General features: G+C 33.4%; 3 protein-coding genes across 3 annotated transcripts; all 3 read left to right on the top strand.

Annotated features, from left to right (window-relative positions):
* Positions 1–6,350: 6,350 nt before the first annotated feature.
* On the top strand, positions 6,351–9,900 carry LOC11434763 (protein NRT1/ PTR FAMILY 1.2). Its single transcript, XM_003597678.4, has 4 exons — positions 6,351–6,504; positions 6,621–6,838; positions 7,306–7,853; positions 8,501–9,900. Exons 1-4 carry the CDS (start codon positions 6,390–6,392, stop codon positions 9,534–9,536), a joined length of 1,917 nt encoding a protein of 638 aa, XP_003597726.1. The 5' UTR covers positions 6,351–6,389; the 3' UTR covers positions 9,537–9,900.
* Positions 9,901–10,822: 922 nt separating this feature from the next.
* LOC11442001 (U3 small nucleolar RNA-associated protein 18 homolog) lies at positions 10,823–13,531 on the top strand. The gene is made up of 2 exons (XM_003597679.4): positions 10,823–10,968; positions 11,710–13,531. Exon 2 carries the CDS (start codon positions 11,725–11,727, stop codon positions 13,390–13,392), a length of 1,668 nt encoding a protein of 555 aa, XP_003597727.1. The 5' UTR covers positions 10,823–10,968; positions 11,710–11,724; the 3' UTR covers positions 13,393–13,531.
* A 6,095-nt stretch (positions 13,532–19,626) lies between these two features.
* Positions 19,627–23,552, top strand: LOC11442002 (protein NRT1/ PTR FAMILY 1.2). Its single transcript, XM_003597680.4, has 4 exons — positions 19,627–19,988; positions 20,217–20,434; positions 21,208–21,761; positions 22,241–23,552. Exons 1-4 carry the CDS (start codon positions 19,886–19,888, stop codon positions 23,262–23,264), a joined length of 1,899 nt encoding a protein of 632 aa, XP_003597728.1. The 5' UTR covers positions 19,627–19,885; the 3' UTR covers positions 23,265–23,552.
* The last annotated feature ends 629 nt before the right edge of the window (positions 23,553–24,181 follow it).

Consider the following 24,181-nt stretch of genomic DNA (forward strand, 5'->3'; position numbering starts at 1 on the left):
TGATGCGTGCTATAAGCTGCGCGATGCACAACTTAGGAGAAATAAAAAATATTTAGTCATTGGTACATGTGTGATTCATGCTAAAAGTTGTGTGTTCTGCAACTGAAATGAAATCAGAAGTGTTTTGCCACTAGAGATGCGTGATGCACATAAGGTTATGTGTGTTGCGCACATACATTTCCGTAAATCAAGTGACACATGATGATGATGATAGGGATTTGTATTCACCTAACCCTGGCTAATCGATTAATATATTTGTCGATCACCTTAGTTTGTTGATGAATTCTCTTGCGTTGATCTACCAAGCATTCTTCTATGCTAGAGGCATGAGGCATCTCCTACTCACAAACATCCACATTTTTTAATAAAATCAAATACATAATTTTTTTTTTTTGGCAAATCAAATACTTGTTTTTTCCACAAGGCTAAAATAAAACCATGAAAAAAAAATGAACAAAAAGAGAGCTACTCTCTCAAAAAGAAAATTCCATCTGCATCACTTTGGAGGAGATTCTGGAGGTTTACCGGAGAACACTCATGTCGAAGAAACTCGACATCAAAAGAGGCACTAGGCTTGGCAAAAAAAATCCGCACATTGATTCCCATCCCTAAGGGTGTGATTGACCATAACATTTCCCCTGCTCCAATAACTATTTTATGTCTTGGATTAAAACGGCATAAACATGAAACCTCATTGGGGGACCATGGAGGATGTTGAGACAATGTAAAGAGTCAGAGTAACAAACAAAATCAGTAATGCCTATTTCTTTGGCCAACAAGAGACCCTTATATATGACATATGTAACGCCCTATTTATTCATTTAAATATTTTGGTTGATTTTGGTTGATTTAAAGTCTTTTATATGACTTATATGAATTATGTTGATTTTGTGGTGTGTTGTATTTTATTAAATGTTATATTTTATTATTTATTAGAATATGTGAGAATTAGAAATAATGGGAGTTAAGTTAAGGAGTTAAGAAATTGAGAAGTCAGAAAAACATTTCACGTGAAAACAAGTTTTTGGGGGAGAAAAAGGGAGAAGAGCCAAGTGAAGAATCGGAGAGATCGTAGAGCTTCGTTTGTCAGAATTAATGTAAGGGTGATACTAACTTTCAATAATTATAGTGTATGTAAATTCTGAAATTGATTTAACATGATGGTTGTTCTTGGTTTTGGGAATTAGGTTTTCCATTGTTGAATTTGATTAGAAAAGTGTAGAAACCATGGCAATTGTGTTAAGAATTGATGTTCAAGTTGTAGAATAATCATAGGTTAAGTTTCCTATCAAATTTGGGTTCATGAAAATTGGGATTTTCGCTTGAAAGGTCGGTGTCTAAACGTTTTTGCAAATAAGTGATTATGTGAGGTTTGGGAAAATGATTCTTGGGATGGTTGAGACTTGAATTTGCTGTAGATTAAGATAGAGCCAAGTGTCAGAAGCGTGTAGGCGAAAACGACATCAAATTAACGGTTTGAATTTTACGCGCGAAATGGTGAAAATCGCACTTTTTGAGAAGCAGATTTCTGGACCTGATGCTGTCAAAACGTATCACGATTTTGCGAGCGTGGTACGATTTTGTTGGCCGAAAGTTCAATGGTTATAAGCATAAAAACGTGGCACGATTTTCTAAAATCGTGACACGATTTTTGTGAATCAGATCCTTCTTATTTCACTATTTTTCACCCCTTTCCGCTTTGAACTGGGTTTTGGTGTAAACATAAAAGTTTTAGATAATTTTGTTAGCTTTCCAATGACTTTGGTTTGACTTGAAAATGATTTTTGGTTTTTGAGATATGATGAAAATACTCCAAGGAGGTCTTAGTGAAATCTTATGAAAATTCAGCATAACCGTTCTAAGTTAATCTAAAACTTATGGAATAATTCGAAACCTCAAAACTAGAAGTACCATGAGTTCAATTAAGGTGTTTAAGATTATTTAACCTATGTTGTGATGGATCTAATTTGGTTTGACGTGAATATCTTTGTTGGATGATTTAATATCTATATGAATGTATATGTTGATGAATTTCGTTGTTAAGAGTCGTCCTATCACAGTTGACCAAGTTGTGTAGTAAGTCATAATTATTTATGTACAATTGTTGTTGTCGTTGTCATTGTCTACGTTGTCGTTGATGTTGCTGAGTTGTATGCTGATATACACAAAGTTGAGTCCATTGCATACTCATAAATTGTTGAGGGCTTATGCCCTGTGAATGCTAGTTTATTCAAAAATGTTGAGGGCTTATGCCCTGTGAATGCCTTGTCATTCAACACGTTAATTTTAAGTTGAGGGCTCATGTCTTGTCATTCAAACTGTTGAGGGCTCATGCCCTGTGAATGCTCGTTCATTCAAATGCGTTAAAATGGTACCACATGCATGTGCATTGTCGCATTTGTCGTTGTGTCGTTGCATAGTCGTTGTTGTTGGTTGAGTTTGTAGGTGTTGTTAATGTTGATGAAATATGAAACAAGACTGTTGAATTATCCGTTGTTAATTAGGTTGTTAAATACAGTTGATGATTTATATACCTATTATTATTGTTTGTGAATCTCACCCCTTCTGCTTCGAAATGTTGCTATTCGTATGGGTAACTTGCAGGTGATCGAGAATTGTTGATGTTAGATGATGTCGTGAGTGGACCTTCTCTCATGTGTGTCTTAGGTGCTCTGATACGTAACGGGATGAGAATTTGTTATCGCTTTCTGTTCCTTACGTATTGTTTTAAGGACATGTTGTTGGAACAATTTTATGAGATTTATGTTGAAGCCTTGGTGCCAAGTTGTTTAAAAGTTGAATAATTTCCGTTGCGATGAAATAAATGATACGTTGTTGAATTTAAAGGATGAATAGTTATTTATTCTGTTTATGATTTTATGAAAGAAGTGTGACATTCCGTTTATGTTGAAAATACTTTGATTTATATGTGATTATATGTGAAATTTTTAAGTTGGGAAAACGAGGTGTTACAACATAGAGCTCAACATACAAGATATCATTTGAATTTTGAATGTATCTAGAAAATCCTCACAAGAAAAAAGATGCATAATTTCTTAAAATTCCTCCATAACCTACTCTTATAGGAGATCCAATACAACTTCCATCAACATTAAGGATGACACAAAAATGATTATTGTTGTTCCGCTTGATGAATTGGTCTTCATCAGTAGTACTAAAGATGGAAGGATAACAAGCTTAGAGGGTATCAACCATACCTTGAATGTTGAAGGATAATTTAGCATTCGACCAGTTCTCGTTACCTAAGCACATCATGTTTCGATTCCTCCATGCCCACCAAATTGTTGCTGCAAAAAGGAAATAGTAAGGGCCCATCAACCCATTCTTATGTGGTTTGTATGGGCCATTTATTCAACATTTCACGTGCCCGTCTTTCCACTCTTTTTATTTCGCTAATATTTAAAAATTATTAACAGTATTTTTTTTTTTTATGAAATTTTGATTTGGATTAAAACTAAAAATATGAATGTTTGTTGCTTTCAAGTTATAATAAACTAAACTAACCATGATTATTTATTTCAATGACACCAACAATACAACAACAAAAAAATATAATCCAAATTCTTTTTTTTTAATGAAACCAACAACAATCTTTATTAAAGAAAAAGTTGTTTAAGAGTATAATTGAGATAATGAAAAAGTAAGTATAAATATACTCATCTAGTTTGTTACACTTTTTAAATGATAAAGAAAAAAAAACCATATATATATATATATATATATATATATATATATTCATATCGTGTTTTTTACATTTTTTTAATATTTAAATTTATTCTTATCTTTTTGTTATGTGTTATTTGTATTCAAAATTGAGGGCATTTTTGAAAGAAAAAGTCAGCCCAAAAGAGTTGAAAAATGATTGTTTTATTTTTATATAGCATAGATATATTACTACTCCCTTCATCCCTGTATGTAAGCACCCTTTGCATTTTTCACATTTCTTAAGCAAAAATTGTTAGTGCAATTAATGCGTCTATTTTGTGTGTTAATATTACTTAATTGTCCTTTGTTTATATGTGTATTAAAATTTACTTTTTATATTTCAAGATAAGTTAGTAGTATTAATTATGGGTATGTTAAGGAATAAAATCATAAATGCATCTAATAATTTAAAAAAGAATTTATATTTAAAGACAAATTTTTAGTCAAAAGAATACAGGAACATACCACCACCTAAAAAAAATTCTCAAAATTTAGTGCAGGCAACGGCCTACAGACTTATGTACATGCATATGTCCCTGGTCCCAACAACCTTTTTTTTTTAGGGGACCCTACAACCTGTTATTATACTCCTTAAAAGAAAACCTGTTATTATATCAACCAAATGAATGTCAATGTTTTTTTTTTTTGGTAATGAAATGTCAATGCTTTATTTCCTTTTACTTTTAAATTTTGGTTAAAATATAATTTTAGTCCCTTCAAATATGTCTCGTTTTGGTTTTAGTCCCTATAAAAAAAAAATGTTTTTGGTCCCTGCAAAATTTTTTGTTTTTGAAAATAGTCCCTGACCTCACTTTTGTGATGATTTGCATACGTGGCACATTATAACTGAACAAATTTTGTAGTTTTTGGTCCCTGCAAAATATTTTGTTTTTAAAAAAGGTCCCTGCAAAATATTTTGGTTTTAAAAAAGGTCCCTGCAGGGACCAAAAACAATTTTTTTTTACAGGGACTAAAACCAAAACGAGGCATATTTGCAAGGGCTAAAATCATATTTTAGCCTTAAATTTTTATTTACGTTTTTTTTTATGAGTCAAGATAGTAAGGAAGACATCGAGAAAAGTTAAATATCTCAACTAAGTTGACACTTTAAAGCTTCTCTCATCTTGTACCACCTGTTCGAAAATTTTATTAAAAAAAGAAAAACTGTATAAGAGAGGGACTAAGCCAAAACCCTCAAAAACATAAAACAAGAATGGTAAAACATAGATATAAGGGAAATGGAAATTCGGAAGACCATGTATGTCCCTAAAAAAAATCCTTCCAAAGAAAAATAGGTAAAAAAAACCCACCAAACGACATTGATAATAACATGACCATGACTACCAGTATTTTAAGATGACCGTGTATGTTAAGATGAATTTGGATGACTTTTGGTTGATGATATTGGGGCTTATGAAGGTACTTTATGTGATTACAAAGGTTTTTTTTTAGGATGTTTTGCATCTAATCTAAGACCTATATTCAATCATTGAAGCGGAATTGAACAACATGCTAATGTTATTATTCTGTTAAAAAAAAAAAAATTCGTACACAAGTTTTAACATTTTTTCCTCTCTTTTCTCCTTTTCAAACTTTAGCCGTCGCGGATTTTTTTATTTATTGAAAAGTGGTGATTTATGGTTAATTTTGATGCAAATCACCCCTCTACATTGTTTTTCTTTCTTTTAGTTAAATAAATGATTTCCACATACATACCCTCAGACTTCATTAGTTTATTTTGTGATTTCGTCGTTTTAGCACGACTTTGTTTGTTTTGATTTTCCGTCTTTGTGCAATGTATTTTTTATTTCCTATCTGTGGTGTTTATACGATTTCATGTTAAAAGATTAGTTTTGATCAAGTGCAGATTCAATCAATGACTTTGATATCGTCAACGTTGCACATCCGAGCATATGAGAATTCCATATACTTGAATATATTCATATATCTTTTAGGCATTGAATATAGTCATATTTGTAGGCATATCCATTTTGCCGTTTTATGTTATCAACATGGATGATCCTTAAAAAAACATGGACGATGCGATTTTGTTTGCAAATTCGTCTTTTTTAATTTTTAGCGACTTTGAGTTTGTATTATAATGATATACTCTATCAATTTAAATGAATGAATATCACGTTTTTTTTGTAAAAATCAAATAAAATAAAGAAAGTGCATACATTAACATTACACATACACGCGCACACGCTAGGGTAACACTTCAATGCCTTTGGCTTTGGTGCCTTTGGGTGCCTTTGTTCCTATATCTCTTAATCATTCATTCATTCTCATCTAAATAATTTATTTTAATTATTTGTCCAACATTCTTTCTCATCTAAAGTGAGGTACTCAAAGACACCAAAACCAAAGGCCCTACCATACACTAGTGACCGGATTGTGAAAAAAACCAAATTGACATCTTTTCATTTCACACCTCTTCTTTCAATAACATTTCCCTTTACCTAATTATATTTTTTTTAGTAAAACCAGTCGCTTTTTGTGCCAAAAGAAAGAAAACAAAAATGGTTTCTTCAAATAAAATACTATAATAATTTGCATCCATATTGCTAGCTAGTAGCTACTTTAAATTAACACTTCACTCTACTTGTCTTTCTATATATATCTTTTTGCATCAGGAACATTATTAGTTACCAATAAAAAAAATGGACAAGGAACTTCAACTTTGTTCTGTTGATGCTGCTGATGAAGAAGAAATGGTTTCTCAGCAAAAACCACAAAGAAGCAAGGGTGGTCTTGTCACCATGCCTTTTATCATTGGTATCTTATCTAATATCTATGATTTGCATGCATTTTTATTTTATTTTTACTTTGAATGAGCTTGAATTTTTACGTATAATATGGTTTTGTTGCTGTTGTGATTGTTTTATTTGCAGGGAATGAAGCACTTGCTAAGATGGCAAGTGTGGGACTATTACCCAACATGATATTGTATTTGATGGGATCATACAGACTTCACCTTGGCATATCTACTCAGATACTTCTTTTATCCTCTGCAGCTAGCAATTTCACACCTGTGATTGGTGCTTTTATTGCAGATTCTTATCTTGGTCGCTTCTTAGGTGTCGGAATAGGTTCTTCTATCAGTTTCCTGGTATGATTTACTTTTTTTTAATTCCATTGTGTTTTTCTTATCTTTTGACTTGAATATGCCCATTATTAAGTTTAATTTTGGGAGTGAGTTGAATAGATTTGAATAATTACTCAATACAAATTTTCAACTACGAAAAATGACAAAAAATGAAGTTTTAAGCTGAAAATGACACTTTTTTAACTAAGGAATTGACTACACATCTTCCATATACCAACAGACGCTTTTAGCAACGGCCATAAAATTCATACAGTATACGGTGTGTCCGATATATTGAAGATCATAGCCTACTTATATTGAATTCATTCAAATTAATTAAATATTTAATTAATTATTATAGTAATTAAATAAAATATTCATCAGATATATTTCCTTGTATGAAAAAGAAGCATACAAAGGAAAAATGTTCCACCAAACTTGGTATAATGAGAAAATTTTGTAATGATGCTCTTTTTTGTTTGTTGTTATAGGGAATGTCACTGTTGTGGTTAACAGCCATGATCCCGGCGGCACGGCCTTCTGCTTGCAACCATCCATCTGAAGGTTGTGAATCAGCAACACCAGGTCAATTGGCAATGTTATTCTCTGCCTTAATTCTGATAGCAATTGGAAATGGTGGTATTACATGTTCTTTAGCATTTGGTGCAGACCAAGTTAATAGAAAAGATAATCCCAATAACTATAGGGTTTTGGAAATATTCTTCAGTTGGTATTATGCTTTCATAACTATAGCTGTCATAATAGCTCTCACCGGAATAGTATATATCCAAGATCATCTTGGTTGGAGAATTGGTTTTGGTGTTCCAGCAGCACTCATGCTTATATCCACTGTCTTGTTCTTTCTTGCTTCTCCACTTTATGTGAAAATTACACAAAGAACCAGCTTGCTCACTGGTTTTGCACAAGTATCTGTTGCTGCCTATAAAAACAGAAAACTTTCATTGCCACCTAAAACATCTCCTGAATTTTACCATCACAAGAAAGACTCAGACCTTGTTATTCCAACTGATAAACTAAGGTATATAGAATCAAATTACTAGCTATACCATCTTTTTAGCTTTTGTGTTTCGTGGTTAAATATAGACTAATGATGAATACTTCCTCCAATCTCTATTATAAGAGAAAATTCACTTTTAAAGTTCATTCAATAAATGATGTATATGTAGTTTCTAATATACTCCCTCCGCTCTTATTTATAAGAAACAATTGATTTTTTTGATTCATTGAATAAATTATGTATTTGGTCTATATTTAGACAAGATACATCAATTACTCAGTAAATCTAAAAAGTCAAAAATTTCTTATAAATAGGACCGGAGGGAGTAGACCATATAAATCATTTATTGAATGAATCTAAAAAGTGAATTTTCTCTTATAATAGAGACCAGAATAGTATATATCAGGTGTTGAAATTTATTAATCATCAAAATAACTTCATTAACCACAAATTTGAATGTGATTAAGGAAAATTTTCAAAGGTTCAATAAAGTTACATTGCTAGTTATTGAGTTTCAACACATGGTTTATTCATTCACCATCTATAAATTGAGCATAATTAACCACTAATTTGTACCATGTTAATGTTTATGGTGTTGTTGCGAAAATTGCCTAAACTTTGTTACACAAAAACCATTTCCCATATTAAACATTTGATTTCATTTTCAGGTTTCTAAATAAAGCTTGTGTTATTAAGGATCATGAACAAGATATAGCCTCAGATGGTTCAGCGATAAATCGTTGGAGTCTATGCACAGTAGATCAAGTTGAAGAACTAAAAGCCATTATTAAAGTTATTCCATTGTGGTCAACAGCGATCACAATGTCTATTAACATTGGAGGCTCATTTGGATTGCTGCAAGCTAAATCCTTAGACAGACATATCATTTCAAGTTCAAACTTTGAAGTACCAGCAGGATCTTTTTCTGTTATCTTGATAGTTGCAATATTAATATGGATAATTATCTATGATCGTGTTCTTATTCCTTTAGCATCAAAGATAAGAGGGAAGCCCGTAATTATCAGCCCAAAGAAAAGAATGGGAATTGGGTTGTTTTTTAATTTTCTTCACTTGATAACTGCAGCAATTTTTGAGACTGTAAGGAGAAAGGAAGCAATCAAAGAAGGATATTTGAATGATACTCATGGAGTGTTGAAAATGTCTGCAATGTGGCTTGCACCTCAACTTTGTTTGGCTGGTATAGCAGAAATGTTCAATGTTATTGGCCAGAATGAGTTTTATTACAAAGAGTTTCCAAAGAGTATGTCTAGTGTTGCTGCTTCCCTTTCTGGATTGGCAATGGGTGTAGGAAACTTGGTATCCTCTTTAGTATTGAGCATTATAGAAAGCACTACTCCAAGTGGAGGAAATGAAGGGTGGGTTTCTGATAATATTAACAAAGGTCATTTCGACAAGTATTATTGGGTTATAGTTGGAATTAATGCTCTAAATCTATTGTATTACTTAGTATGCAGTTGGGCTTATGGACCTACAGTTGATGAAGTATCCAATGTGAGTAAAGAAAATGGTTCCAAAGTGGAAGAATCAACTGAATTCAAGCATATGAATCCACACTTTGATGACAAGGTTAGTGGTGAAACTAGTTCAAAGGAGAAAGAGTTAACTGAATTCAAGAATGGGGCCCAGGTTGAGAAAGTATTCAAGAATAGTGAACAAAGGGACTTGAAGGAGGAAGATTTGTGATAGAAGGCTTATATTTCGTCCAATTCATTTGGAGAAATGTTATAAACGCTTTTTTTAACACTCCTAACACCTCATCTTTTATTTGATGAAATTCACGTGGGACTCATCATTGTATGAGGGATTCATTTTTAAAGCGTGGGATCAACATGTGTTTCACCCAATAATAAAATGGTGTTAGAGAGTGTTAGAAGAATGTGTCCATAACACTTCTCATTCATGAATTATTATTTTTTTTTAGGAATTTTAGTTAGCATATTTTTTATTTTTATTTTGGTATATTGGTATTTTCTTATGGACCTTATTATGACACATGGATGTGAGCATTTATTTAGAGTAGTAAGTAATGTCAATAAATTTGATTTGATATCTTTATCTATAGCATTTGATATGATATATTTTACTTTCAGTTGTTACATCGAATTAGAAAGTATAATAACGAATACTCTATTATCTAATATATTTTAGGAAAGTAAATTATTTACAACAATGACTGAAATCAATTCTTAATTAACATCCTCGAATTGATATGGTTGCTCAATAAACATCAATTTGCTTACAACAAATTGATAACATAGGTGTCAATAACCACCTTGCTATTAAGTAGTCATCATAGGTGCCACGTTGAATGATAAACGACTTTGATATGATTGGTGTGTTCATGAAAGACAAGACTTTCAACAACTTGGGTGAACACTTGTGTTGTCGACTTAAAGAGATATTGGTCATGTTTGAGGATATCCAAGTTCAACCAAAAGACCTTGAAAACAAATTATTTGCGAACAAGCAGCAGACATGACACGTTACTCATATTTAGTAGAAGATTTAGAGTCTCTTACTTGCTTTTTATTTGTCAATTATATCAAAGAAGCAAAGAAACATGCACAAGTTTGTGACAGATCGTTGAATGTCAAAACACCCTCCTCCCCTCTGTTTAAGAGTTATCCAAGTGGGAAAGAATATACCACAATGAGAGGTTACGTTAAAGTAGCGAATTATACGACGAACCATTGTCAAATGATGATGGAGAGGAGTGATGCCAGCATGTCATATCATGTTTTTAGCAGTTATTAGAAGTCACTTCACAGTTATTTTAACAAGTTTCAATATGTTTTAGTTGAGTTTTGTAACAAATCAAACGAAAGATCATGGAAAGGGTAATGATGCATACAAAACCTTGGAACCATGACAAATCACCCAAAAGAGACAACTATGTGGTCATGCTATACTTTTCACGTGATGTATCAAATGATCCAAGATATATAGAGGAACCGACTACTAGTAAAAAAAAAAAACTAAGATTTTTACTTAAATACCCTTGTCATCATATAATTGCTAAACCCTTTTCGGCTATTACCAAAACCATTTCGATTCAGCAGCCACCGTCGTCCCTCTCTAACGTTCGTGAAGTGTGTCATTCCCAATAATTATTAAGGTATTTTCATTTATTTAATTTTCCATACTTTAGCTTAATCATGTCTTTTATTTAGCTGATGAATCCTACACAAATGCTTAAACTATTAATTACTTCAAATGTTTGTATCAAATGTTTGTTGTTGTCTTATGTGGATTGACTTATTAGAGCTTATCCAGCGGCATGACATGAATAATTGTTTCAGACAACTTATGAAAACAGCTTAGGACATTTTCATAGGTTGTTTTCAGCTTATTTTCATAAGCTCACGGAGATAGCTTATACATATCATGATAGATACTTATGATATAAGCTGCAAATTAACTGTACGTTTGGTTTCACTTTTGGAGGTGTTAAAATTGATTCTAGATGTGTAGAATTGATTTTGACATGTTTGGATATTGATTAGTAGAATTGATTCTACTTGAAGCTAGAATTTGTAGCTTCTTGCTTTTACAATTGATTTTAGCATTGAATTTATTGTTCAATTCATTTTTTACACAAATATATCCAAACATAAATCACTTTACACTCGACTAACATTTAGTTAGAATCAATTTTACAAAATTAGTTCATTCAGAATCAATTTGTGTCTCTGTAGAACCATACACATACTAAGCTGTTTTTCCAAACAGGGCCTTAAGTTATACTATCATAGTGAGTCCATTGCTTGTTCTTCTCATATTTTGATTTCAGTTTCCAACTGTCATACTGGATTCGATAGTAGGTTTCATCTGAGTTGTACTTTGGCTTATTTTTTAGGTTTGTTTGTAAAAGATGAGTTTAATATCTCAAAATGCTCGCTCTAGAAATGAGACCAAAAGAGAGGAGGACCTTAAGGCAAAAGAAGTTGAAGATGGTCAAGATTATGATGTTGATACCGTAGAAGTGAAAAAGAGGAAGTTAGACGGAAAGGAAGAACATTTGGCAAAAGAACAAGTTAAAGAGATGAAAAAACTTGAGAGCTTTTTGTTTGGGTCTCTCTACTCCCCTCTTGAATTTGGAAATGGGGATGACGATGAAGGGGAAGCCATGACTGCTGCAAAGGCTTCCAATTTGTTCTTCACTGACCGTTCTGCTGATAGTGGCCTCACTGTTTACCAAGAAGATTCTGACTTCTCGGATGGAAGTTGTGGTGACGATGCTTTGCGAAAAAAGCCGGTTTGGGTGGATGAGGAAGAAGAGAAAGTCACTGTTAACATAGCCAAAGTTAACAGATTAAGGAAGTTAAGGAAGGAAGAGGACGAGAATGTGATATCTGGTTCAGAGTATGTGTCAAGATTGAGGGCTCAACATGTGAAGCTCAACCGAGGAACTGACTGGGCCCAGCTTGATTCAGGGTCAAAAATGGATGGATCTTCTGATGATGAATTGACAGATGATGGAAATAATGTTCTTGTGAGCCGAGGTTATGAGGATCTGGATGATATTCTCAGAACAAATGAAGACTTGGTTGTGAAGAGCAGCTCAAAATTGTTGCCAGGTCATATTGAATACTCGAAACTTGTAGATGCAAACATTCAGGATCCTTCTAATGGTCCCATTAATTCGGTTCAGTTCCATCGAAATGGTCAGCTGCTTCTTGCTGCTGGATTAGACCGGAATCTTAGATTCTTTCAAATCGATGGCAAACGGAACACCAAAATTCAAAGCATCTTCCTTGAAGATTGCCCCATTCGAAAAGCATCTTTCTTGCCCGATGGGTCTCAGGTGATAATATCTGGAAGAAGAAAGTTCTTTTATAGTCTTGATTTAGTTAAGGCTAGAGTTGATAAAATTGGTCCGCTGTTGGATAGGGAAGAGAAGAGTATTGAAGTTTTTGAGGTCTCTCCTGATTCCAAAATGATAGCCTTTGTGGGTAATGAAGGTCATATTTTACTGGTTTCAACAAAATCAAAGCAATTAGTTGGTACTCTGAAGATGAACGGAACAGCCCGTGCGTTAGCTTTTACTGAAGATGGACAAAAGTTGTTGAGCACTGGTGGCGATGGCCATATTTACCATTGGGATCTGAGAACAAGGACTTGTATGCACAAAGGTGTAGATGAAGGCTGTTTAAACGGCACAGCCATTTGTACTTCTCCAGTAGGGACACATTTTGCAGCTGGTTCGGCCAGTGGAGTTGTGAATATTTACAATAGTGAGGAATTTCTCGGGGGAAAGAGAAAACCTATCAAGACCATTGATAACCTGAATACTGAAGTGGATTTCATGAAATTTAATCATGACTCTCAAATATTAGCAATCTGTTCAAGGGCAAAGAATAGTAGTTTGAAATTAATACATATACCATCCTACACTGTTTTCTCTAACTGGCCTCGTTCAAATGCGAGCCTGCATTATCCCCGTTGTATTGATTTTAGTCCAGGTGGTGGTTTTATGGCTGTAGGAAACGCATCAGGCAAAGTGTTACTCTATAAGTTGCATCATTATCACCATGCCTAAAGTAGATTAGAAATACTGGCAGAGTTTTTGTTGTCTTTTCTTTATTTGAAGTGTTGTAACATTTTTGAGACTTGAGTTGTATTCTATCATTAATTAATCAACATTTTTTTCTGCGTCAAATAACCAGAACTTCATCTGTTGTCTTGTATTTTCTTACGCCTACTCAATCTGTATATGAAATGCACATGCTTTTGTTTACTCCCCCTTCCCAACTTAGATTCAGCGATAATGGGGGACTGCGATAGCTGGAACCCGAAGACCAAGTGCAGCGGCATTTGTGTGAAAAATGTGTCCCCCTTGGATTTGCCCAACCATGGTTTCACTGCTAATGTTATATGCCGCGGACATTTGTGGTTAATATTGTCTACATGTCAGATTTATTTTCATAGTAAAACCATATAAACATGGGATATGTGATTGAACGATCATGACTTAAACTTTATCATTCATTTTGACGTAATTTCATTATATATGACAATTTAGAATGAGAAAGCGATATTCGACTGTTTATCGGTTTAAAGCTTCCTTCAAAAGCATATATATAATTCAAGAGTGGATATGAGAATCAACAGGGGAATTACATTTTTTTTTTTTTCCTTATGCGATTGCAGTTGTTTTTTACGGAAGGGATTACATAGTTTTATTGCTCATAATCTGCTTTTCACTTTTAGGGAGAGAGTGAAAGCTAATAAAAGAGGACATATATATGGCGAGAGTTTTAAAAGAGAACACATGATTCTTAAAAGTAAATAATTCTTAGCCTTTAGATTAATAAAAAAAAATAAAGGGATAGAATTCGAAGTCAAATTTGACACATTGTGACAATTGATCCTATATGTACATGAGTGTGTGAGTGCGCATGTGTGCTGAACGATCATAACACCTTCATCAATTTGATAAGTAGTGTTCCATTTTAAAACTTTGACAATGACATGCCTTCACTTATCTAGATGTTGGTAGTTTGTATTGACGTTGTTTGGAGTTGCATATTGTTTAGGTTCTCAAACTCTTGGGTGTATATATGTGTTTGAATACACTCATCTTTTAAATATATTTTTAAAATGAGATTTAAATTCATTTAATATGATTGAAGTCGGGGTTGGTAGAATGGTATAGTCATTGTTTTCTTGTTTAACATGATAGATTAAGGAATAACCATTGGTTCCACTAAAGCATTATCTTGAAATATCCTATATATCAAAATGATTTTTTTTATTAGACCAAAATGATCTTAAACATGCTTTTAATATTTTCAGGAAGCTTTATTTTTAGGGGTGTAACAGTTTGATTTGAATCGATTTTCAGTAAAATAATATCGATCCCATGTTTAATTTGATTCAATTTTCACCGTTTTAAAAACTGAAATCAAACCAAACTAACCGGTTTAATTCGATTTGCTTCGGCCTGTGGATCTGTTTGGTGCCACTAAAATACAAATTTTATTTACCATTTCAACTTCACTAAATTTTGATGCAAATAATTTATTCAAAGAGAAGAGTCAATGAACGTATTTAAACTCATAATTGACACTTAGGCTCTAAAATCAAGGCACAAAACAAGTATAATGCAACTCACTCCAAATATTTTCCAAAATTTTCATAACATCCAATCAGGATAGATATTAAATGTCAAGTTTAATTAGGATTTAGAGTTGAGACCCCTTTTCATTTCTCAAAGAGACCAAAAACCCAATTTATGAGAGCGAAATAGACACACATGAGATATTGATAAGACTCACTTTTAACAATATCTAAAATAATATGTCCTACAATATTTCACTTGTGTTTATCTTTTTCATAAACTTTGTTCTACATTTTTTGAAGATATAGGGAAAAATTCATCTCCAACGATCTACATTTTGTGTCCAAAAGATTCTAAATCATCCATTTCATGTTTTAAAAGTTCAAAAAATTGTTTTTTTCAATAAGCATTTATAATTTTAGATTATTTATTATGTTTCTGAAAACAAAAGTCAACAATAACTTTGTTTCAAACAACCGTTAACAATAACTTGTAAGTTTTGAAAACACAAGTTAACAATAACTTTGTTTCAAACAACAGTTAGCAATAACCTATTAAAAACAAATAATTTATGATGACAAGGAAAAAGGTGCAGATGCAAATCAACATCATTCCATGAATGTAAGGTGTGAAACCAAGTTGAGAGATTTGAGAATTTGGCAAACAACAATTGTAGGCGGGACGGTAGTGATGGTCTACCACTTACTCATCAAGTCAAAATTTCACATTATTTTATATTATTGTAATATCTTAGACATTTATCAAAGAAATAATTGTTTGTAAAGCATAACTCAACTGACAATGTCGAAGTTGTAAAGTTGGATGCCTTTATCCAGAATTTTAAAGTATGTGTGAATTTTAGTGGTATTCATCATTTCATCTACATACAAAAAAAAGGTTTAATTTACCTATATTATCAATCAAAATATTTTAATAATCAATCACATAGTCACATAATTCACAATTCGTGTTGGTACGTGGTACGTTTCCTCTTACGCAACATGAGAAAAACTCAGTATGTATCGGTTCACAGTACTAGTACTATCTTGATTAAATATAATAAGCTATTTTAATATTGCAAAAAAGTTGCTAACGATACGTTGATTCTTGGAGTAAAGAGTTGGGCGAACATTCAGGCTATGCGAGCGGTTTTAGTTTTTTTGAGGCTATATCTGGCTTGAAAGTAAATTTTCATAAAAGCATGTTGGTGGGTGTCAATGTCTCTGATTCCTGGTTGAATGAGGCTTCCTCTGTCCTCCATTGTCGAGTGGGGAAAGTGTCGTTTGTATTTGGGTCTCTCTATTGGTGGTGATTTGCGTCGATTGATTTTTTGGGAACCTCTTTTGCGTAGCATTAAATTGAGACTGTCACGTTTCAATGGTCGGTTTTTATCGTTTGGTGGCCAGTTAGTTCTCCTAAATTCTGTATTGACCTCTCTTCCTATTTATGCTCTTTCCTTCTTCAAGGCTCCGTCAGGTATAATTTCTTCCATTGATTCTATTTTTTCTAATTTTTTTTTTTTTTTTGGGGGGGGGGGGGGTGATGTGAGGATCATAGGAAACTCTCTTGGGTTAGTTGGACCACTATTTGTTCTCGGCAGGAGTTTGGAGGTTTGGGGGTGCAGAAGATGAGGGAGTTTAATGTTGCGTTGTTAGGTAAATGGTGTTGGCGGTTATTGGTAGAGAGGAGTAGTTTATGGTATAGGGTTTTGATGGTGAGGAGGGTGGGAGGTTGGGGGCCAGAGTGGTTCTTCTTGGTGGAGAGAAATCGCTAACATTAGGGATGGGGTGGCGGTTTCTGGTGGGTGACGGGGTAGATACTTTATTTTGGCATGATATGTGGGTTGGTGATGTGTCGTTTTGTGTGCGCTTCAGGTGCCTTTTTGACCTTGCGATAGATAAGTCTTGTTCGGTTGCGTACATGTTCTCTAATGGGTGGGGGTGTTGGGGAGAGGGATGGAGATGGAGGCGGCGGTTGTGGGTGTGGGAGGATGAGATGCTGGGGGAGTGTATTATTTTACTTCGTAATTGATGACAGTCAATCATTCGTTATTTTTAGAGTCTTTTTATGATATTTTTGAGTTCACAAGCAAGATTAAGCAGCAAGAAAAAACTGAAGAAGCTGAAAAAGAGCATCGTGTCACGATTACTGAAAAACGTGTCCCGATTTGGAGCTTTCAAGAAATATGTATTCGACATTGGTAAAAACATGTCACGATGGCGAAAACGTGACACAATTATGGGAACCCTAATTTGGGTGGTTTGTTACAGAAGGCAGAAACGTGTCATGATTTACTTAAATCGTGCCACGATTTTAGGAGCAGTTCTTGCCTATTTAAGCTGAAGACTATTCTGAAAACAAGGGTTACAAATTGGAGAGAGTCAAGTGGGATTTTGAGACCTAAAGACGGCTAGGAGGGCGATTTCTTCAACCTTCTATCAGTACATGTATGTTTTGATTCCACTATTGATTATGCTATTTGTAAATTCAATTATGAGTAGCTAAATCTCTTAGAGATTAGGTCTGAGATGATTCTTTGTAACCCTAATTGAACCATGTTGTTGTGAAACTCTATTTATTGTGAATAACAATCTAGTTTTTATTCAATTCAATTGTTCTTAATGCTTTTTATATCTGATCAAATATAAACATGATTTAGTGAGAATGAATGACTACTGACCATAGCTTTCTACTTAGACAGAATTGAACTGTTCTAATAAACAGGGTTAGTCTAGGAATGGATAATCGTTTGTTAGTGATATTAGGTTAGCGTGCTTAAACCTTCAAAGATTATTAGACCACCTAAGGAATTAGGGACTATAGTTTGAGACGAGGGTCCTAAGTTAAAGGATTGATTATGACTATTTTGTTAACTATCGTGGAACTAGAAAATCATTCATAAGAATAGGTGCAATATACCAATTAGGGGAACATAGATGATTCGAAAGACCTGATCTCATCTCTCTTCATATTTTCTAACCAAATCTATATTTTCTAACTGAATCTTTATTTTATGTTATTTAATTTTATGCAATCAAATCAAATCTAAACAAAATAATTTATACATCCTAAATATTTACTTTATTGCTAAATTGAGATTAACACAGTCCTCGTGGATACGAACTTATTTTATTACTTCGATATATTTTTAGTACACTTGCTAAAATTCTATCAGTAATGTTTCTTTGCAGTTTAATGTGAAAGATACATGGAGATGGGCGCTAGATCATTCTGCAGGTTATACAGTCAGGAGTGCCTATCAGTTGTTGACTTCTCAGGATAGCCATCAGGTGGAAGGTGTTGGTGCTTTGGTTTGGCACAATCATGTTCCGCTTAAGGTCTCAATTTTTGCTTGGAGGTTGATGAAGAATCGTTTGCCTTTAAGGCAAAATCTGGTGCATCGTGGTATCCTTTGACACCGCTGCTGGTTGTTTGTTAGGGTGCGACGCTTTAGAGTCTTCTCAGCATTTATTCATTTCTTGTGATTATTATGGCACGTTGTGGTCTCGGGTTCAGTCTTGACTTGGTATCTCAGGTCCAGATCCCATTATTGTTTCAGAGCACTTCCTTCAGTTTACTCATTCAGCAGGTGGGGTGCGAGCTCGGCGCTCTCTTATGCAGCTTGTTTGGTTGCTTTGTGCGTGGATCATTTGGAATGACTGTAATCAAAGGTTGTTTAATAATATAGGTAGTTCCATTGATTAGTTGTTGGATAAAGTGAAGCGACACTCTTTGTGTTGGCTAAAAGCTAGTAATGTCGTTTTTGTTTTTGGTTCTGATTTGTGGTGGTCAAGGCCCTTGGATTGTTTGGATCTTGCCTAATTTTTGTTGGACACCTTGTACTAGGGAGAGTTCTTGGTTTGTTAATATATAAGTTTCATTTTTGTTTGTTCAAAAAAAATATTGAAAAAAAGTAAAAAAAATTATAGTAGCCACATCAAACTAGTGTCCACTTTCCGAAGTATTTTTTTTATATTCACTTTTTTCTTTTTTACGGTGTTATTTTGCAAGAGACGTTCTCTTTCTCCAAACTTTAAATAGGTTTTCCCGCAAAAATTATTTGCTACAACAGAGGTTTTTCTTTCTCTTTTATTTCCTACTAAACCTATTCTTCATCTTTCTTTGATCTTTACCGTTTGTCTCGGTTTGTCAGTTTTCATGAATTACAAGAGACTTTGTATGAATCATTTCGCGAAAGTACCACAAACTGGTACGCAAGTAACAATTTGAGATTCGCAACATTATTAAGAGAATTATGTGACTATGATCAATTAAAACTTTTTAACTCTAATCATAACTACTTATAAAATCATAAATACATACGACTGTTATTTGTTTACGAGAAATGATATTTGTACATCTACTTTATGACAACTTTCTCTCTCATACTCACATTATGTTTTTATTCTCTCTCTTCCTTTTTCTCTCTCCATTGTTTTTGACCAATGAAAAGTGAGAAAAAAGAAGTTGTACCAAAAGTTGTCTAAAATGGTTGTTCAAATATCACCGCTCTTTGTTTACCGTGTATAACCTATTTCCACTTGCAAAGACTATGGTTACTAAATAAGTCAAAGTATACACCTACATGCATCATGTGAACATGTGAGTGGGGTCAAGATATTTTAGTACAATGATTGAATAATATTGTGTGGTCTTTTAATGAGTTTGTAACTTGTATACAAATTTTATTAATAAAGAACCTTTTTGATGATAATAGGACACACAGAGGGACAGTGCATTACAGATATGCATTTTTAGCAAATGCATTCACACCACATGAACACGCAAAAACGTTTGCAATTCGCAAGCATCGACATCTTTTCACACCAAACTTCAATCAAAATCCAATTATTTGCATGGACATTGCTACTTTAAATAAACACTTCACTCTTCTTGTCTTTCCATCTTCCTTTTACATATATACGATAGGAAGGAATATCTTGGTTTGGTAGTGACATTACAATAAAAAAACATGGACAAGGAACTTCAACTTTGTTCTGTTGACGATGATGAAATGGTTTCTCAACAACCTCAAAGACGCAAGGGTGGTCTTATCACCATGCCTTTCATCATTGGTCTGTTATCTATCTATCCGTTTATCTATATATCTAGTACATATCACTCTATTAAACTATGGAGTCATCGTCGATCTCTCTGATTCAGCAGAGATGGACGATGACTTAGGTGTTACTAGTGTAATCTTGAACAAGATCTTTACTAGTTATACTTATACTTGGTCATTCACATTAAAGAGAATATTTGGATTGAATTTTGTTGTATAATATATGGTTTTATTGTTGCAGCTAATGAGGCACTTGCAAGGATGGCAAGTTTGGGACTATTGCCCAATATGATATTGTATTTCATGGGAAGTTACAGGCTTCATCTTGCCAAAGCTACTCAGATTCTTCTCTTATCCTCTGCAGCTAGCAATTTCACACCTGTGGTTGGTGCTTTTATTGCAGATTCTTATCTCGGTCGGTTCCTCGGTGTTGGATTAGGTTCATTTGTCAGCTTCCTGGTATGTATAGATATTCATTTTTCCTCTACTTTGTATTCTTTCTTACTCCATTGTGTTTTTCTTATCTTTTGACTTTAATGAATATGCATATGAATTCAGTTCAATTGTTTCCTTGGTACTTTTGTTCAACAATGATAGATTGAAGCTTTTTGAGTAATTTGTTTTTTTAGGTGGGTGAGGTTGAGATTTTCTAAAAGAGAAGGAAAAGTTGATAATTTTGTTTCTGATATGATTACAACAATACAATAGAAAAGTTGATAATTATTAATGTATGTATGTATGAGATTCTGTTAAAAGTCTAATAGTATTCCTTTTTTTTTTTTTTTTTCATGATTGAAAATTGGATGTTGAGATGGTGATATTAATATATTCCCTTGTATGAAAAAGAAAGAATTACAAAAAGGGATAAAATTCCATCAAATCTTGGTAGGTATATTCAATTAATATTCTGAAATTAGTTCTGTAATGAGAAAAGTGTGCAAAAATGCCTCTCTTTATTGAGTTTTTGATATCATTAACTGCAATACAATGGAAAAGTTTATCTGATAAAGTATGAGATTCTGCTCAAGTCTCATCTGATTCCTTATTATGATTCAAAACTAAGATGTTGATATAGTGATAGATTCCCTTGTATGAAAAAGGTAGAATCATAAAAAGGGAAAAGTTCCAAAAAATTTGGTAGGCATATTCAATTTCAATCAATATTCTGAGCCAAAATTAGTGCTGTAATGAAAAAAGTTGGTAACAATGTTTCTTTTTTCTTTTTGTAATAGGGAATGGGAATGTTGTGGTTAACAGCCATGATCCCAGCGGCACGGCCGCCTCCGTGCAACAATCCAACAAAAGGCTGTAAATCAGCAACAACAGGTCAAATGGCAATGTTACTCTCCGCCTTTGGTCTCATGTCAATAGGAAATGGTGGTCTTTCATGTTCCATAGCATTTGGTGCAGACCAAGTGAATAGAAAAGATAATCCCAATAATCATAGGGTTTTGGAAATATTCTTCAGTTGGTATTATGCTTTCACAACTATTTCTATCATACTAGCTCTCACTGTAATTGTATATATCCAAGAGCATCTTGGTTGGAAAATTGGTTTTGGTGTTCCAGCAGCACTCATGCTTTTATCTACTATCTGTTTCTTTCTTGCTTCTCCTCTTTATGTCAAGATCACAAAAAGAACCAGCTTGATTACTGGTTTTGCACAAGTCACTACTGCTGCTTATAAGAACAGAAAACTTCAATTACCACCTAAGAACTCACCTCAATTTTACCATCACAAAAAGGACTCAGATCTTGATCTTGTTATTCCAACTGATAAACTAAGGTATATAGAATTAAATTACCATCCTTTTAGCTTTTGTATATTCTGTATATGTGGATTAAATCAGTTTTGTTATTTGAACAAATACACTTTGACAATTTTTGCGACAATAATCTAAGTGGTTATCACAGTTCTAATAGGTGGATAATTACATTGAGTAGATGATGTCGATACTCATTAACCATTAAAGTAACTTCATTAATCACAAATTTGGGCATGATTTACCACAGTTTTTAGAGGTTCAAGTTAACATGTACTTTAAGACCTGATACGTCCAAATTTGTGGTTAATGATGTTATTGGTGGTTAATGAGTTCCAAACTTGGTATATCCATTAACCATCTACCGAGCGTAATTGACGAATAATTTGAACCGCATTAAACATATACAAAGCTGTTAAGAAAGCAGTCTAAATTTGGTTGTATGAAAATCATTTCTTAGATTAAACATTTGATTTCATCAGCTTATTCTTTTCATTTTCAGGTTTCTGAACAAAGCTTGTGTTATTAAGGATCATGAAAAAGATATAGCCTCAGATGGTTCAGCAATAAATCCTTGGAGACTCTGCACAGTAGATCAAGTAGAAGAACTAAAAGCCCTTGTTAGAGTTATTCCATTATGGTCTACAGGGATCATGATGTCTCTTAACATTGGTGGATCATTTGGATTGCTGCAAGCTAAATCCTTAGACAGACATATCACCTCAAACTTTGAAGTACCAGCAGGATCTTTTAGTGTTATCATGGTAGGTTCAATATTTATATGGATAGTACTCTACGACCGTGTTCTTATTCCTCTAGCATCAAAGCTAAGAGGGAAACCAGTTAGGATCAGTCCAAAGATAAGAATGGGAATTGGGTTGTTTTTAAATTTTCTCCACTTGGTAACTGCAGCTGCTTTTGAGAGTATAAGGAGAAAAAAAGCAATTCAGGCAGGATTTTTGAATGATACTCATGGCGTGTTGAAAATGTCTGCATTGTGGCTTGCACCTCAACTTTGTTTGGGTGGTATAAGCGAAGCATTCAATGCTATTGGCCAAAATGAATTCTATTACAAAGAGTTTCCGAGGACTATGTCTAGTATTTCTGCTTCCCTTTGTGGATTGGGAATGGCTGCAGGAAACTTGGTATCTTCTTTTGTATTCAACACTATAGAAAACGTTACTTCGAGAGGAGGAAAAGAAGGGTGGATTTCTGATAATATTAACAAGGGTCGTTACGACAAGTACTATATGGTTATAGCTGGAGTTAGTGCTCTTAATTTGCTGTATTTTTTAGTTTGCAGTTGGGCTTATGGACCTACAGTTGATCAAGTATCTAAGGTGAGCGACGAAAATGATTCCAAGGAGAAAGATTCAACTGAATTCAAGAAGGTGAATCCACTATTTGATGAAACTAGTTCAAATGGGAAAGAGTTAACAGAAATCAAGAATGGTGGTCAGGCTGAGAAAGTATTCAAGATTAGTGAAGAAAATGGATCAAAGGAGGAAGAGTTAACCAAGGATTAATGAGGTTAATTCAGATAGAGATGTTGAAGTGGCAAAAATGTATGGTTAGTATATATGTTGAACTCTAGTCAGCTTGTTAGATTATAGAGCAAAAGTCCTGAATAGGAAATGATCATGATTCACACTCAAATTGGATAGTCATATATTCCTTTATCCTGTTTGTTTTGATAAGTATTAGTCACAGATATGGGTAGGCAATATATATTTAAAATTTGCTTATGTATACCCTTTTTGATAGAGAAATATTATTTAAACAACCAAAACTTGCCAACTTATTTGACAATCGAATGAAAATGCATCATTTACAATTCTAACTATTGATTTGACTTGAAGAGAGAAAAAACAATAAAAAGATGAAATCGTATTTATATGTTGTTGACCAACTTGTCCAAACAAGACACTAAAGTAGGCTTGTCATCTTCTATCCTGTTAAACCTGTTTTTTCAAAGAGTCCTAAAAAAACAGTTAAAATCCCAAAATGTAAAATGCAAGGAATTTTATTGTATATACTCTTCGTTCCTAAATGGCAATGGTTTGGTATAGATTCTTTTTATGACATTGAAAGTTTGTACCGTTCTATAAAATATGTAACTAAATGCATTAAGCATACTTCAAATTACTTAGATGCAGTACTTAGGTGTATACTTATTTATAAATCATAATAAATTTTATAAAACAAATGATTTAGTGCTAAATTGTCTACATTGAATTTAGTGAAAAAGCCAGTTCAACCGAATGACCATTGACTAACATTAGCACACTGAACTCAAGACTAGATACAAATATTTTTTAATTTAACCTTTGTTAACAGTATGAGAAAATAAATTACAATAATTGGACAAAGAAAGACAGAAATAGTGTGAGTATAATAGGTAAAACAAAATCAATACCTCATTGGTTTATAAAAGACATATATA

This window comes from Medicago truncatula, chromosome 2 (assembly GCF_003473485.1).
Source record: "Medicago truncatula cultivar Jemalong A17 chromosome 2, MtrunA17r5.0-ANR, whole genome shotgun sequence".
In the NCBI taxonomy this organism is placed as follows: Eukaryota; Viridiplantae; Streptophyta; class Magnoliopsida; order Fabales; family Fabaceae; genus Medicago; species Medicago truncatula.